The sequence below is a fragment of the Pelophylax lessonae genome (assembly GCF_965119305.1).
Source record: "Pelophylax lessonae genome assembly, chromosome: 5".
In the NCBI taxonomy this organism is placed as follows: domain Eukaryota; kingdom Metazoa; phylum Chordata; class Amphibia; order Anura; family Ranidae; genus Pelophylax; species Pelophylax lessonae.
Window position 1 is genome coordinate 154,635,120 of NC_138772.1, and position 15,725 is coordinate 154,650,844.

General features: G+C 40.5%; 1 protein-coding gene across 4 annotated transcripts in view; it reads left to right on the forward strand.

Annotated features, from left to right (window-relative positions):
• Positions 1 to 15,725, forward strand: part of RARB (retinoic acid receptor beta) — a 1,055,941-nt gene that overhangs the window by 836,780 nt on the left and 203,436 nt on the right. For 3 of the 4 annotated variants that reach the window (XM_082257327.1, XM_082257328.1, XM_082257329.1), the window contains one exon: positions 1,067 to 1,215. In XM_082257327.1, coding sequence (XP_082113453.1) covers positions 1,067 to 1,215 — 149 coding nt within the window. Of the gene's footprint in view, positions 1 to 1,066; positions 1,216 to 15,725 lie in introns of those variants that run through there. The other variant, XM_082257330.1, reaches the window with a different exon arrangement.

Here is a 15,725-nt window from a genome sequence, read left to right on the forward strand (position 1 = left end):
GTGGCATGTCAGGGGGTCAGGAGTACTTAAAGCGGAAGTTCAACTTTTGGGTGGAACTCCGCTTTAATTACACTGAAGCTGTAAAGGAAGGATTCACTGTACACAATCTTTTGGCAAGAGGCTGCAGTCCCACCACAAGCACATTAGGAAGATTGTTACATCTATCTGCATTGAGTTTTTTTATTTCTCAGGTTAAGGTACACTGAGTGGTCGTTCTGACTTTAGCATAGTGGCATTATTTCTGGAGAGCATTATCGGTTCAATGATCAGTTTGACTCGAATTGTCGCCATCAACTCAGCGAGGTCAACCAACTTTTGATTGCTAAAACAACAGAATGGATTAGGACAATCTAAAGACGTCTTGAATTGCCTGTTCAGTTGTTTATGGCCAGCAAAAGCACTCAAGAGGTAATTGTTACCAGCTGGGTCAGGAAAATCTCAAATAATGCTTTCTTCTCTATACATTTGGGGGAAAACTGCAGCAACCTTGCTTTTACAGCCAAATGCCAGGCAATTCTGAAACGCACTTCCTGATTTTGCTAAGGCTTGCCCCCCACCATCCTGTATTCTGCATATTCCTATTGGCCAGGGCCAATGGGAATGTGTTTGGACAGGAAATAACGGCAAAGGGTTAGAGAAAGTGTCAGAGCTACGCTCGTCAGAATGACCCTGCATTCAGCCATAACATCTTCAGGTTCAGGAGTGCTCAGCTGTAGCAATGGCCATAAAATTATATAATATTAACAAATGTACAGTTTATGCATGTATGCGCATAAATCACTCCAAAATACGCAACCTGAAATGTAGGATTACTGCAGTTTTTTTTTTTCAGCACTGCAAAATGCTGCTAAACGTCACCATGAGCAGGAACACATTGGCTATCATAGAGATGTGTTCCGATCTGTAAAATAAAAATGCTGTACAAACCTAAACTTGTGCATGAGCTCTTAATGTCCCAATATCAGTTGCCTGCTAGCTGTGATAATAACACCATGCTTGCAGTTTACAAAAGTTTTTGCTATAAATATTTAAAGAATTTCCTCTACTTTTCTTTATGTTTTCACAGCTATTGAGACACAAAGTACCAGTTCAGAAGAGCTTGTGCCCAGTCCTCCATCCCCTCCCCCTCCTCCTCGAGTTTACAAACCCTGTTTTGTGTGTCAGGACAAGTCATCTGGATATCATTATGGAGTCAGTGCATGTGAGGGTTGCAAGGTAAGTGACCATAGTTTAAAATCAGACTAATAAACCAAAGAATACTCTGCGCTTTCCATCAAAATATGCAAACGTAAATGGTGCAGCCTAACACTAAGGTGTGTTCAAACACCAATGAAAAATAAAAACTCAAATAAAGTGTTGAGCGACCACAGCAATACTATAATGACATAAATATAAATAAAAATAAATAATAAATGGAAACCAAAAAAATAGTGCTCTTATAAAAAATATAAAAAACATTTGTGTGCTTTTACAAACTATGAAGTGTACATAGTCCATACATATATAAAAAATATATTTATATATACAAAGAGGTGTGTGCAATCTCCCAATAAGTGTCCATTATACTTACAGCGTTTGTTACCTAAAATAAAATAAAATGGATCCTGTTCCTTTAAAGCATGTTATACAACACAGTGCTTGTGCTGTGTAGTTTGGCCCTTTCTATCACCTAAAATATCTGGCTGATCCTGCCTGGTTCTGCCCTCCCATCTGTAAACTGACCAGGGATTATCATGGCTTCTGAGCTCTGAAACCGTAGTCAGTTTACACGCCTTCGCCATCCGCTCTCTCCTCTGTCCTCTTCCCCCCCCCCCCCGCCTGTCAGCAGTGCCCCACCCCTCCCCTCCCCTCCTGCTGCCAAAAAACACATAATTGGGTGCCATGACGTCACGCAGCGACGCCAACTGACGCATTTCGGCACATGACTGTGACTTAATCATAGGAAAGCTTTCCTATAATTAAGTCACTGTCACGTGACAAAACGTGGAGCATTATGCACCCTTTTTGGAAGATTGCACACAATTTTGTTGTATATATAAATATATTTTTTTATATATTTATGAAATATGTACACTTTATAGTTTGTAAAAGCACACACACATGTTTTTTATATTGTTTTATTATTTATAAAAGCACTACTTTTTAGTTAGAATTTACTTTAAAAAGATGTATGGGGTTTTATTATGTTTTTATGATTCATACGGTCCCTTGACGCCTCTAACACTGAGAACCAAGCGATCGAACACCGCTGATCACTCGGTTCTCACAGCTCCGCGAGCAGAGGGATGATGACTGTCAGTCAGTAGCTTTCTGCTCTGCCCCTCCGCACTCACTGGAGCGCTTTCTGGGGAGGGGGCGGGAGCAGCCGGCTCAGGCTCTCATCAGTGGTTCGCTGAGAGTCTGAGCCGGATACCGGTCCAGACATGTGTGCTGATCCCGAGTCCATGGTCATGATGACGCCTGAGCCTGAACCAGCTCTGTGACTTCAGCAGAGAGTGGACTTCAGACCGCTCTCTGCTGAAAACGGGTCACAGGAGTGCAAAACAAACTGAACTCCTGTGATCAATAGAAGTACAGCCAAACAAGCTTTGGCTGTATTTCTCCTTTAATGTCATTATAGTATTTCTGTGCTCTCGCTACACTATGTTTGAGTTTTTATAGATTAAAATCAGGCTTTACATATTAAACTTATTATCTTTGCCCCCCTATTTAAATTGTCATCTAACATAAACAACTAGCTATACATTTGTTACCCATCTTCTACGCTTTATCATCATATTCTGTGATTTTCTAGTACTGAACTCTTATGATGATATACATATTTTCTACACCATTTATGCTTTTGCATATTTATTCAAATTAGAAATCATCATGAAGTGCCTCAATTATAATAAGTTATGATGTCCAGTCTACGCCTCTGTATAAAGCAATTAAAGAAAAGTTGAACTCTGTTCAAATGGCTAATAAAAGACCTTTGCAATAGAGCTTCATAACCTTGGATTTGATTTGTGCTTGTTGTGGCAGTAATATGATGTATCCGTTGTAACCCACAATGGCCAAATATCACAGCAGAGTGCTGTTAACTCATAAAGGTAAAATGCTAATGATCATAGTTTCTGATCTTTGCTCTGATACATATTTATAAACTAATGAAAAGCATCCCATTCTAAGAATTTAAAGCAGGAATATGATGTTTCTATGGCTTTTGCTGCCAGATGGGTCACACATGGTGACCCATGAGTTGTTTTTTGTCCATTTTGTAATTAGTGAGTGAAAGACTGTGGTTGGATTTTATTCCCATATTGGCACCTGTAATTGTAAATCTGCAGTCAGTAAAAAATGAGTATATGCAAGAATCTGAATATGCATTCTGTTTTTTTTTTTTTTTTTTCTTTTTAAACGTTTTTTATTGAGGGCAAAAGAAACATGGTACAGTAACATGCAGTAGAAAGCTTAGGTATACTGTATGTCGTGATATAACAAGTCACAGTAAATATAGAACTACAGCATATAACATTCAAGGAATAGGTAACAATGTGATACGCATAAGAGATCGACCCAGCATCCCGACTGAGAAGCAGTAATGGCACGTACAAATTGAAGGTGTGGCCGAGGTCACAATGCCTAGATGGGCCCCCTCATAGAAGGGGTCTCAACCAAAACAAAGGTATAACACTTAATGAGATATGCCAGGGGCTGAGTGGGGAGAGGGGGCTGGGAAGGCAGGGTTGGGATGAAATCAGGGTAGGTAGGAGAGGGTTATGGGGGGGAGGTAACAGCAGGTAACCGGAGGAAGCCCCCGGGGCCCAAGTGGGGAGGTAAGGAGGACTTCCCAATCTGAATATGCATTCTTACATCATTTCAAATATACAGACCAATTAATTTAGGATGTATATTCCCCATTTTTTTAAATTTAAAGCCCAAAGGAAAATAAAAAAAAATCCCCTTGTACACTGCAAGTGTTAATGGCTCATTATGTCTAGGGAAGAGATGAAGCGGAGGTTTCACTTACCTAAATCGGCACTCTCCACCTCTTCCACCTGAGACTCTTTTCTGTGGGCTGAGCCTCAGCGTAATCACATACCATACAGGAACATAAATGCTGTATGGTATGCTTAGGAGACTGGAGTGGAACTGAAACCATGTCGCAGCATAGAGAGCAGCTGCGGCTTACCGGTCCCAGTGCTGGAGGGAGCCTGCTGGAATGAGGAGTAAGGTAAGTATTTACTCCCTAATCTTCTGCCCCTAGACTAAATGAGCAACCCTATTTTGTGTGAGGTGCCCCAATGCGAGGGTGGATTTTTTTGTCCTCCTGGAATTGGGTTTTAAATTATTTTGTCTCAGGATTGTTCTAGGCCTTGGGTGTTGAACTGGCCATACACAACTTGAATTCAAGCAGTGGGTGGCCCTGTCAGCACCACCCAGCCCAACAAAATTTGCTTTGGAAATGAAGGGTACCTGTGGAAGATTGTGAAAGATTGTCAGCCCAAACTGTGACCTCATCCAGTCATATGCAGTCAGTGTTTAGGCATTCAGGAAGCCATGGGTGCTGTAGCTGTCTGAATACAATAGACAGCCGTGTAGATTCCTCTATCAATGCTGGATTGATTAGCCCTAATGATGAGCTAGCTCCTGAGTGTACATAACTGTATCACATAACAAAGCCCCTCACCCAATGTTGGGTACTTAGGAGCTAAATGGCAGTATATGTAAGGCCATACATACATAGAGTGAATTTCCTTCCTGCAACCCGAGAAATTTGCTTGATTCCCCCATCAACACAGCCAATGCTAATGCATGAATCTCTCCTGCCGGGCCATTGCCTTCTGGCAGCAGGCTGGACGGGCGTGGGGAAGCCATCCCTCCAGGGAGAAGTGCAGCCGCATTACAGAAGACAGTGCGCCTGCAAGTGATAATCACAAGAGTATCTGGCAGGCGTGTTGTACCCAAGTTGATCGATTGACCAATTTAGTACATTCAGCCTGCCCGCTAACAGTTTGAGTCTCGGCCGGTTCAGCTGTCCGTCCGGGATTCAAACTGTGTATGTTCAGCCTTATAAGCACAAATTCAGGCACAAGACATCTCTGAGTCTTACACACAATGTGAATATCGGAAAAAAAAAGTAGTTCATAGCAATCGTCTGATGATTTATTCATTAGTGCACAGTTTTTGAAAGCCGATCACAATGGTTCATGTGACATTGTCCGAAGGGGCAAGCACGAAAATTTTTCCGATAAGATGACTGAAAAAACGATTTTCTTGTAATTAGTATGGCATTTGTACGAAAAAATTGTGTGACCAAAAACACACATGCTCAGAAATGAACCAATACAGTACATTACAATACAATACATTACATCACTTCCAAAGTTGGATTCTGTCTTACGAGAATTTTTATAACTTCAGTAACCAATTGGTTTTCGATATGGAGACTAGCATGCAAAATAAATGGAAAATTATTTGTCCTATATTCCCATTGTGTGTACTAGGCTTTAGCTTCAAGAGTCACCCTCAGATAATTTAGGTAATGCTAAATATAGGGGTAAATATACATAGTTCATACTTCAGCACTATAATAATAAAGACTAAATGTTGAAATTCTTGTGTAAACCTAATCATGACATTATTTTGAAATATTTCTGAACTATAGATAACTACTATCCTACAAGTGAATGAATGAAAGAGTTATTGCAGTTTTTCGTTTTGCTAAAAAATAAAAAAATAACCCTATTATATGGCTACTAGCCAGTGGCTAGCTATTGGCAGGGTTGCCCTCTTGTTTCTGTTGACTTACAGATGATCTAGCAGTGGCAGTTGTCATCAGTTTGTGTTTTTATCTTGGCATACTGTTACAGGTACACAATGGTGTTTTAGACCTTTGCTGTTATCAGAGGTCAGTGCAGTGGCCTTTCTTCTAATGGTAAAAGCCAGCATGTATTTACTCAGATATGACAGAAATAATTGAAGAAACAGTTGTACTGGAGCTATAATGTGTTTTACATACACCACGGGGTGGGTTCCATATTGTTCACAGTTTGCTATCACAGCTTGTTGGCAGATTGAGTTGTCGAAGAACAGGATCTAGAGGTATCGGCCAGCTTGTTTTACCCCATATAGATTAATGATCTGAAATAATATGCTTCTTCAAGGATACTATATCAGATGATATATTCTTAGTTACAGGAGCACTGTTGCTAAAAATAAGGAGTGAATTTAAGATGTCCCTGTAAAGAAAAAAATAAATACTTACCTGCTCTGCCGAACACTACTTTAATGTTAGAGAACTGGAAACTGAAGTCTCTCGGATCTCTCCATCTTTGATCCACACTTTATTTTAGAGAGAGTCACTTTAACCTTGTAATGTATTACAAGGTATATGGCTAATTGTTTTCTGTACAGCTCAACATGTGGTAGTGACTGTTCATATTCACTGTTCCTCGTTCAAGCTTTATTAAAACAGACCTGGAATTTAAAATTACATTTGTAAATTTGTATCTATATCACTGGTTTATTATAACACATTATTTCTCCTGCAAAGAGCTGTTTGGATTATCAATTGCAACCAAATACCATTGTACATAAGTTCATAACTATGCATTATCAGGTTTTTTTTTTAAGCCCGTGGTGTGTGAACACACTCAAACTAACACCAGGAGCATAAAAAAAGTGCACACACGCAAACGTGAGAACACAGACCATTACCTTGATCCCCCGGGGAGCAAGACTCCTGACAGGGACTAGGGTACTCACTATGGCCCGCCCAGCCGAAACCAGGCAGACCCCGTTCTCCGGGGGGACTGCCGAAACAGCCCAAGTACTAGGTGGGGCTCCCCCGAAGGGAGACCCCATGAGAGAGGGCGAACTAAGCCAAAAGGCCATATCCTGCCCCTCCCAAGACTTTATACATGACGTATTTTGTGTCTGTGCCTACATCCTCATTCTGAAGGCTCATCTTCTACAAAATAGACCAGTAGGGCTCTGGTTTTACTATGGGAGATGAGCTTTTTTCTTGGCTTTAAACCACCCAACTGTAATATGATGAGGAGGAGTGACCACTCAGGAGACACAATGGGGTTGATTTACTAAAGGCACTCTGCAAGAGCAGTTGTTCCAGGGCTTAGTAAATTAGGTAAAGTTTCACTTTGCAAAGAATACCCAATCACATGCAAGGAAAATAGATAAAAAAATGCATTTTTGCTTGCACATGATTGGATGATGGAAGTCAGTAGATCTTCTGCACATTTACTAAGCTCGGTAGCTACTGCTCTTGTAGAGTGCAACTGCACTTTTCAAAGTGCACAGTCTGTTTGCCTTTAGTAAGTCAACCCCAATGGAAATGGCAGTTAAAAAGCAATGCCAGACAAGAAGTATTAACATTAATTAAAAAATAATAGGTAAAGTAAACACAGCTACTGTACTATTTAAAAGAGTACTCCATCATGAGAGAGTTAAGCTGGCCATGCATTATAACATTTTCTGGTACAATTTTCCTTTAGATTTACCAAAACCATATAATATGAGGTCTAACCTAAACACTTTCCATTTATATGCAATCAGCCAGGCCCTTTCACTACATAGTTGAAGGTAAATCTAAAGGAAATTTAATAAGAAAACTGTATAATGTATGGCCAGCTTTATGTAGGGCTCTCTTGAAAATGTTAAGTTGGTCATAGACGGTTTAAATCTCAGCCAGTTCAGCAGGAACTGGCGGAGATTCGTACCATGTATGGGCAGGCGGAATGTACCCAAGTTGATCGATCAATCAACTTGGGTACAACCAGCTTGCCAGATTTTACACAATGGCTCAGTGGGAAGGAATCCCCTTGTCAACACTGTCTGTGTTGATGGGGGAATCGAAACAAGTTTCTTTCCTGCAACTCGTAGTTGGAGGAAAGAAATTCACTCTATCTATGGCCAGTTTAGTTCTCCAACAGTCACTTTAACTCACTGACCAGGAACATGTATAGCAATAACAAATTCTGTATCACATTTCTAAAACACATTTACAGCTTGCTTGTTTCCAGTTTTTGACTCAAAAGTACTGAGCTTGAACACAAGCAACCACTAGCACTTGTCAGGAGTATAGCAATAGCAGCTTCCATGCTTCTCCCATGATTGGTGTACTTTAATCCATCCTCCTTTACAGATTATGCAAACTTCCAAAACAGATTTGAATATCATTGGTGACAAGAAAGATAGTCCAACAACAAAAGCAGGTGCATTCCGGGATCATGAGATTACAGGCAGTGCCTGAGTTAGAAATGACTCCTACTTACAAATGGAGGGAGACAACAGGAAGTGAGGAGAAATCTACCCCTAGGAAGGGAAATTCACTCCTGTAGGAGTTATCATGTGAAAAAGGTGCCTCCGTTGAAACTTTATCACCCATTCTTGTTTCCACAACACCCCAAATTTTTCAAAATCCAATTGTCACAGGGACAGGAAGTGAGGTGAAATCTTCTGAACAGGTGCACAGACATTACAGAAGTGTTAATTCTTCCCCATGCTATCCAAAAAAACTCAAAAATATATATTTTTGGCTGGAATTACACTTAAAAATGTACCTGTTGCAACTTACATACAAATTTAACTTAAGAACAAACCTACAGAACCTATCTTTTTTGTAACTTGGGGACCGCCTGTACAGGGAAAAGGGAAGGGGGTAGACTTGTATAGTATACTTGATTGAGGAATTCTCAGCAGGTAGAGTATACCGTATATACTTCCCTAATGCTGTTCAAGGTTTAATTTTCCATTTCAGGTAGAATGACATGATTAACCGCTGTGTATATACTGCAGCAGTGTGGCTCTATTACACGAAACAACATACCTTTACCTATACGTTGTTTCGTTCAATAGCCACTATATGGTGTGATGGCTAGCGGGGACTTGATGTCCGTCGGCCACCCGTGATTATTCCCGGGAGAGGCAGAACGGCGATCTACCTATGTAAACAAGGCAGATTGCCGTTCTGACAGGAAGGAAGACAGAGATCTTGTGTTCATGTCTGTCTTCCTTCGGTCGGAGCAACCCCCACCCCTTAGGGACACACTTAACCCTTTAATCACCCCTGATGTTAACCCCTTCCCTGCCAGTGTCATTAGTGCAGTGACAGCGCATTTTGTTAGCACTAATCACTGTAATAATGTCACTGGTCCCACAAAATTGTCAGATGTCTGAATAGTCTGCCGCAATGTCCCAGTCCCGCTAAAAATTGCTGATCGCCGCCATAAATAAATAAAAATTCTATAAAAATATTGCATCGTTTATAGACACTATTACTTTTGCGCAGACCAATCAATATACGTTTATTGGGATTTTTGTTTAACCAAAAATGTGTAGCAGAATACATATTGACCTAAATTTATGAAAAAATTTGATTTTTTAATTTTTTTTTTAACTGGCTGTGTTTTATAGCAGAAAGTAAAAAATATTGTTTTTTTTTTTTTGTTTTTTGTTTTTTTTCAAAATTGTCGCTCTTTTTTGTTTATAGCACAAAAAATAAAAACTGCAGAGGCGATCAAATACTCAAAGATAAATCTCTATTGGTAAGAAAAAAAGGACATTTATATTTTTTTTTGGGTACAGTGTCGCTTGACCACGGAATTGTCAGTTAAAGTAAGGCAGTGCCCTATCGCAAAAAAATGGCCTGGTCATTAAGAGGGTAAAACCTTCCGGTCCAGAAGTGGTTAAAAAAGGGTTGCAGATGTTATAATGTGATTACTTTATGGCCATGTTTGACTAATAAGAAAACATTGTGCTCAGTGTTGTTAATGATTCCAGCAGCTGATTACTGCAGTCTGAAATAAAATTGTATTGTAGCGTACATACATTATATCATTTGACACCACAGTAAATTACTTAAATCTAATATGCATTCCTTCTGCATGATGCCCTGAAATTCTGCATAGTTTAGGAGGTCTTTAGACAGTATAAAAGGCGGCCATAAGTCTCCTATGCTCTGTCTCCTAACCTCCAAGTAACATGCATCTCCCACATATTGGCACAACACAGTCACAAAATGAGCAGCACCCATTATCACAGAGAAGTTGTTGCAGGGCTCCACAGTCTTTCTTCCTGACACTTAGCATCCTGTATAGCAAGGTCTGCAGAAAGGGGACCCAGTGATGTCTAGTGCTGCCCACACAAAGGAGACATTGTTCCGGGTGAAGAGAAACTGGTGCTTTGGCAAATGCTGCTGTCTGTTCAAGGCTTGTCTCTTGTTCTGAGTATTGAAAAGGCGACATTCCATAGCTGGCAATGCTCTCAGCTCTGTGAGTCTGCAGGCCTCAACAACTTGCTGATTTATTTTATTACAAGATAAAAATTTAGGGAAATAACATCAATTTTATACGTCTAAAGCCTAGTACACATGATGCGAATATCGGGCAAATAATTGTCAATTTTTTTTTATTTTTTATTTTTGCATGCTAGTCTCATATCGAAAACCAATAGGTCACTAAAGTTACAACATTTCTCGTAAGACCGAATACAACTTTGGAAGTGATGTAATGTATTCTTTCGTTTCCGAGCATGCGTGGTCTTGGTCACACATTTTTTTTTGGACAAATATTATAGTACCGTATTTTCCGGCGTATAGGTTTTGGGCTATACTCACCGTATAAGACTACCCCCCTTCCGAAACAAGGCAACATCATTGAAAAACATCAGATTTCTCATAGATCTCCAAGGTACCCCAAGTACTGTAATACATGTAATCTCTCATAAAATCTCCTAGGTACCCTAAGTATTACCAGTAGATGTAATCTCAAGACGCTGGCTATGCGGGAATCCTGTAACGGTATACCGTATGTACCGTAGCTTCGGCTACATACAGTGTACCGCGCTGAGCCAATCACAGTGAGCAATGTATTCTATTATTGAATGCAAAGCCTGCTCAGATTGGCAGAGTCAGAGAGGCAGGCAAAAGTTACTCAGCCAATCCGAGCAGGCTTTGCATTCAATAATAGAATACATCGCTCTCCCTGATTGGCTAAGGGGGGTACACTGTATGTAGCCAAAGCTACGGTACATACAGTATACCGGTACAGGATTCCCGCACAGCCAGCGCCTTGAGAGATTACATCTACCGGTAAAACTTATACTTAGGTTACCTTGGAGATATTATACTCGGCATATAAGACGACCCCCCATTTTGGGGGGATTTTTTTGAGGTTCAAAAGTAGTCTTATATGCCAGAAAATACAGTAAATACTAAGGATGCACTGATACCAGTTTAAGACGGAGTACGAATACCGATACTTTTTCTCAAGTACTCTCGGATACCAATTACCGATACCTATTTTTAGTGTCATGTGAACTATTCCTCTGCGGCTTTGAAACTGGCTTAGCCCTAGTTCACACCAGTGTGGCTTTGAAATCGCAACTTCCAATTCACATATTAGTGCAATTTGGACCCTCCAATTTCATTGCCGCTTGCAACTTCATCTAACAGAAGTCAATGCAAGTCACAATGGAATCACAAAAAAAGTTTTCAGTGTTAGTATCGCTGCATTTGCACAAGTACTCGTGCAAATGCTTAGTATCAGCACTGATACTGGTATCGATGCAACGCTACTAATTACACTAAAATTGTTTGTTCTGTTATCTTACGATTAAAATGTTCATGCTTCTCCTGGTGGATGTTTTCGCATGAACTGTTGTGAAAGTCTCTTGAAAGCTGTGTCCCAGCAAATAGATTATCGGATGTATGCTCGTAATGTTTTTTTTTTTTTCGCCTGATATTCTCATCGTGTGTACTGGGCCTTAATTTCTTTTGGTCCAGACAACATACTAACCATTAAAACAGTTTGAATCCTCCCGCATCTTGTTCCTGGAAGTTACTGTAACTGCCGTGGAATGGTATATGCATGGCATCGTATTGCTGCAGCTTACAGTGAAAAAAAGAAACATTAAATTCATCTTACATGATATTGTTTACATCCACTTGTGATTTTATCCAATATACAATTCTTCTATAAAAAAGTGTTCACCAAGTTAAAATGGAACTAAACTTATGGATTTAACAGTTTCAAAAAACAGTTACATTCCGCCATGTGTCAGGAATGTAACTGTCACATTTGCTTGTGCTCTCAACCAAACTGTCAAACCATCAAATGGTTGGTGTCATAACTGATCACATGTGCAGCATCATGGCAGAGGCTAAGATGGCAGCTTGCTTGGCTGAAATCAATAGGAAGGTTTAGTGCCGCTTAAAAAACTGGCTGCTGATGATCAAAATTATCTTTAAAGGAGAAGTGAAACTAACACTTATTTTGCCTTTAATTCTTGTTTTGGCCACAGGAGTACATATGCTAATGTATTTTGATTTAAAGTCAGTTAATAATGGGCTTTTGCTGACAAAAGTATTTTCAGGATCCACTCCACCTGTCTGATAGAGCCAGTGCCAGCAGCACCCACCCCTTATATCTTTTGATGTGACAGCACTGAAGAAATTACACTTTGCTACAATGTAAAGTAGTAAGTGTACACCTTGTATAACAGTGTAAATGTGCTGTCCCCTCAAAATAACTCAACACAGCCATTAATGTCTAAACCGCTGGCAACAAAAGTAAGCACACCCCTAAGTTAAAATGTCAAAATTTTCATTATTTTGTGTAGCCACCATTATTTTTCAGCACTGCCTTAACCCTCTTGGGCATGGAGTTCACCAGAGCTTCACAGGTTGCCACTGGAGTCCTCTTCCACTCATCCATGGCAACATCACGGAGCTGGTGGATGCTAGAGACCTTGCGCTTCTCCACCTTCAGTTTGAGGATGCCCCACAGATGCTCAATAGGGTTTAGGTCTAGAGACATGCTTGGCCAGTCCATCACCTTTACCCTGAGCTTCTTTAGCAAGGCAGTGGTCATCTTGGAGGTGTGTTTGGGGTCGTTATCATGTTGGAATACTGCCCTGCGGCCCAGTCTCCGAAGCTCTGCTTCAGTATGTCACAGTACATGTTGGCATTCATAGTTCCCTCAATGAACTGGTCCTCCCCAGTGCTGGCAGCACTCATGCAGACCCAGACCATGACACTCCCACCACCATGCTTGACTGTAGGCAAGAAACACTTGTCTTTGTACTCATCACCTGGTTGCTACCACACACGCTTGACACCATCTGAATCAAATAAGTTAATCTTGGTCTCATCAGACCACAGGACATGGTTCCAGTAATCCATGCCCTTAGTCTGCTTGTCTTCAGTAAACAGTTTTCGGGCTTCCTTGTGCATCATCTTTAGAAGAGGCTTCCTTCTGGGATGACAGCCATGCAGACCAATTTGATGCAGTGTGTGGCGTATGGTCTGAGCACTGACAGGCTGACCCCCCCACCCCTTCAACCTCTGCAGCAATGCTGGCAGCACTCATACGTCTATTTTCCAAAGACAACCTCTCGATATGACGCTGAGGACGTGCACTTAACTTCTTTGGTGGACCATGGCGAGGCCTGTTTTGAGTGGAACATGTCCTGTTAAACCGCTGTATGGTCTTGGCCACCATGTTGCAGCTCAGTTTCAGGGTCTTGGCAATCTTCTTATAGCCTTGGCCATCTTTATGTAGAGCAACAATTCTTTTTTTTAGATCCTCAGAGAGTTCTTTGTCATGAGGTGCCATGCTGAAGTTCCAGTGACCAGTATGAGAGAGTGAGAGTGATAACACCAAATTTAACATACCTGCTCCCCATTCACACCTGAGATCTTGTAACACTAACGAGTCACATGACACCAGAGAGGGAAAACGGCTAATTGGGCACAATTTGGACATTATCACTTAAGGGTGTACTCACCTTTGTTGCCAGTGGTTTTGACATTAATGTGTTGAGTTATTTTGAGGGGACAGCAAAATTTCACTCTTATACAAGCTGTACACTCACTACTTTACATTGTAGAAAAGTGTCATTTCTTTAGTGTTGTCATATGGAAAGATATAATAAAATATTTACAAAAATGTGAGAGATGTACTCACTTTTGTCAGATACTGTATGTATATATTTTTTTATTTATACTACATTGTCAAAAGTATTGGGACACCTGCCTTTTCACGCACCTGAACTTTAATTGCATCCCAGCCTTAGTCTGTAGGGTTCAATATTGAGTTGGCCCATCCTTTGCTGCTATAACAGCTTCAACTTTTCTGGGAAAGCTGTCCACAAGGTTTAGGAGTGCGTCTATGGAAATGATTGACCATTCTTTCAGAAGCGCATTTTTGAGGTCAGGCACTGATGTGGATGAGAAGGCCTGGCTCGCAGTCTGTGCTTTAATTCATCCTAACAGTGTTCTATTGGGTTGAGGTAAGCACTCTGTGCAGGCCAGTCAAGTTCCTCCACCACAAACCCACTCATCCATGTATTTATGGACCTTGCTTTGTGCAATGGTACAGAGACATGTTGGAACAGAAAGGGGCCATCCCCAAACTGTTCTCACAAAGTTGGGAGCATGAAATTGTCAAAAATATCTTGGTATGCTGAAGCCTGCACTGGAACTAAGGGGCCAAGCCCAACCTGTGAAAAACAACCCCACATCATGATCCCCCCTTCACCAAATAATTTGGACCAGTGCACAAAGAAGGTCCATAAAGCCATAGATGAGCGAGTTTGGGGTGAAGGAATTTGACTGGCCTGCACAGAGTCCTGACCTCAACCAGATAGAACACCTTTGAGATGAATTAGAGTGGAAACTGCGAGCCACCAAGCCTTCTCATCGAACATCAGTGCCTGACCTTACAAATTCGCTTCTTGAAGATCGGTCAAACATTCCCATAGACACACTCCTAAACCTTGTGGACAGCCTTCCCAGAAAGGTTGAAGCTGTTATAGCTGCAAAGGGTGGGCCAACTCAATATTGAACCCCACAGACTAAGAGTGGGATGCCATTAAAGTTCATGTGCATGTAAAGGCAGGCGTCTCAATACATTTGACAATATAGTGTATATATATATATATATGTCTTTGAACATATCATTCAATTCATATCAGTTCATTCGCTTTCAGTTGTCCGAGAGGAGATAGGCTCCAAACAGAATTCATATACAGTATCTCTAATCAAATGCAGGCTGAGTGTTGTCCATGAATTATATGAAAAAATAAATTCTAAGCAGTTGCAGGAAAATATAAGTGCAGTGCATTAATAGTGCAATAATATTTTCATTTCAAGCAATCCTTTTAACGTACATGTCTCCAGTCACATGTGAAAGGGAATAAGTACACTGCAACAATTACTGTTTATACAAGAGAAAATATATTCAAAACTCGATTCATTTTTCTCCAATAACATGTGATGCAAATTGAATGCCATCGATTAATAGGCCTCATGCACACTGGACGTTATCAAAACGCCACTAGAAAGCTGTAGCCATAGAAGGAGTTTTTCAGCTTTTTTTCAGCTGAAGTGTTTTTTAGCTTTTTTTTTAGCAAAACTATACTCCCACAAAAGCTTATGGCTCAAAAACTCTGATAAACACAGAATAGCCATGTTTTTGGCGGTTTTTTTTTCAGTGTTTTTAAGGTTTTATCAGAGTAAGAGTGTTTTTACAGCTGCAAAACTCCTCTCAAAACTCCACTAGTTCTGGGATTTTTTTACCAGCCAGAAAACGCTCCCCTGCCAAAAACTGCTGATGACAGCCTATGTGTGCATGAAAACATAGGATAACATACAGGGGAGTTTATTGGCTGAAAAAAGTTTGACGCCAAAAAAAAAAACAAAAACTGTAAAAACGTTCAGTATG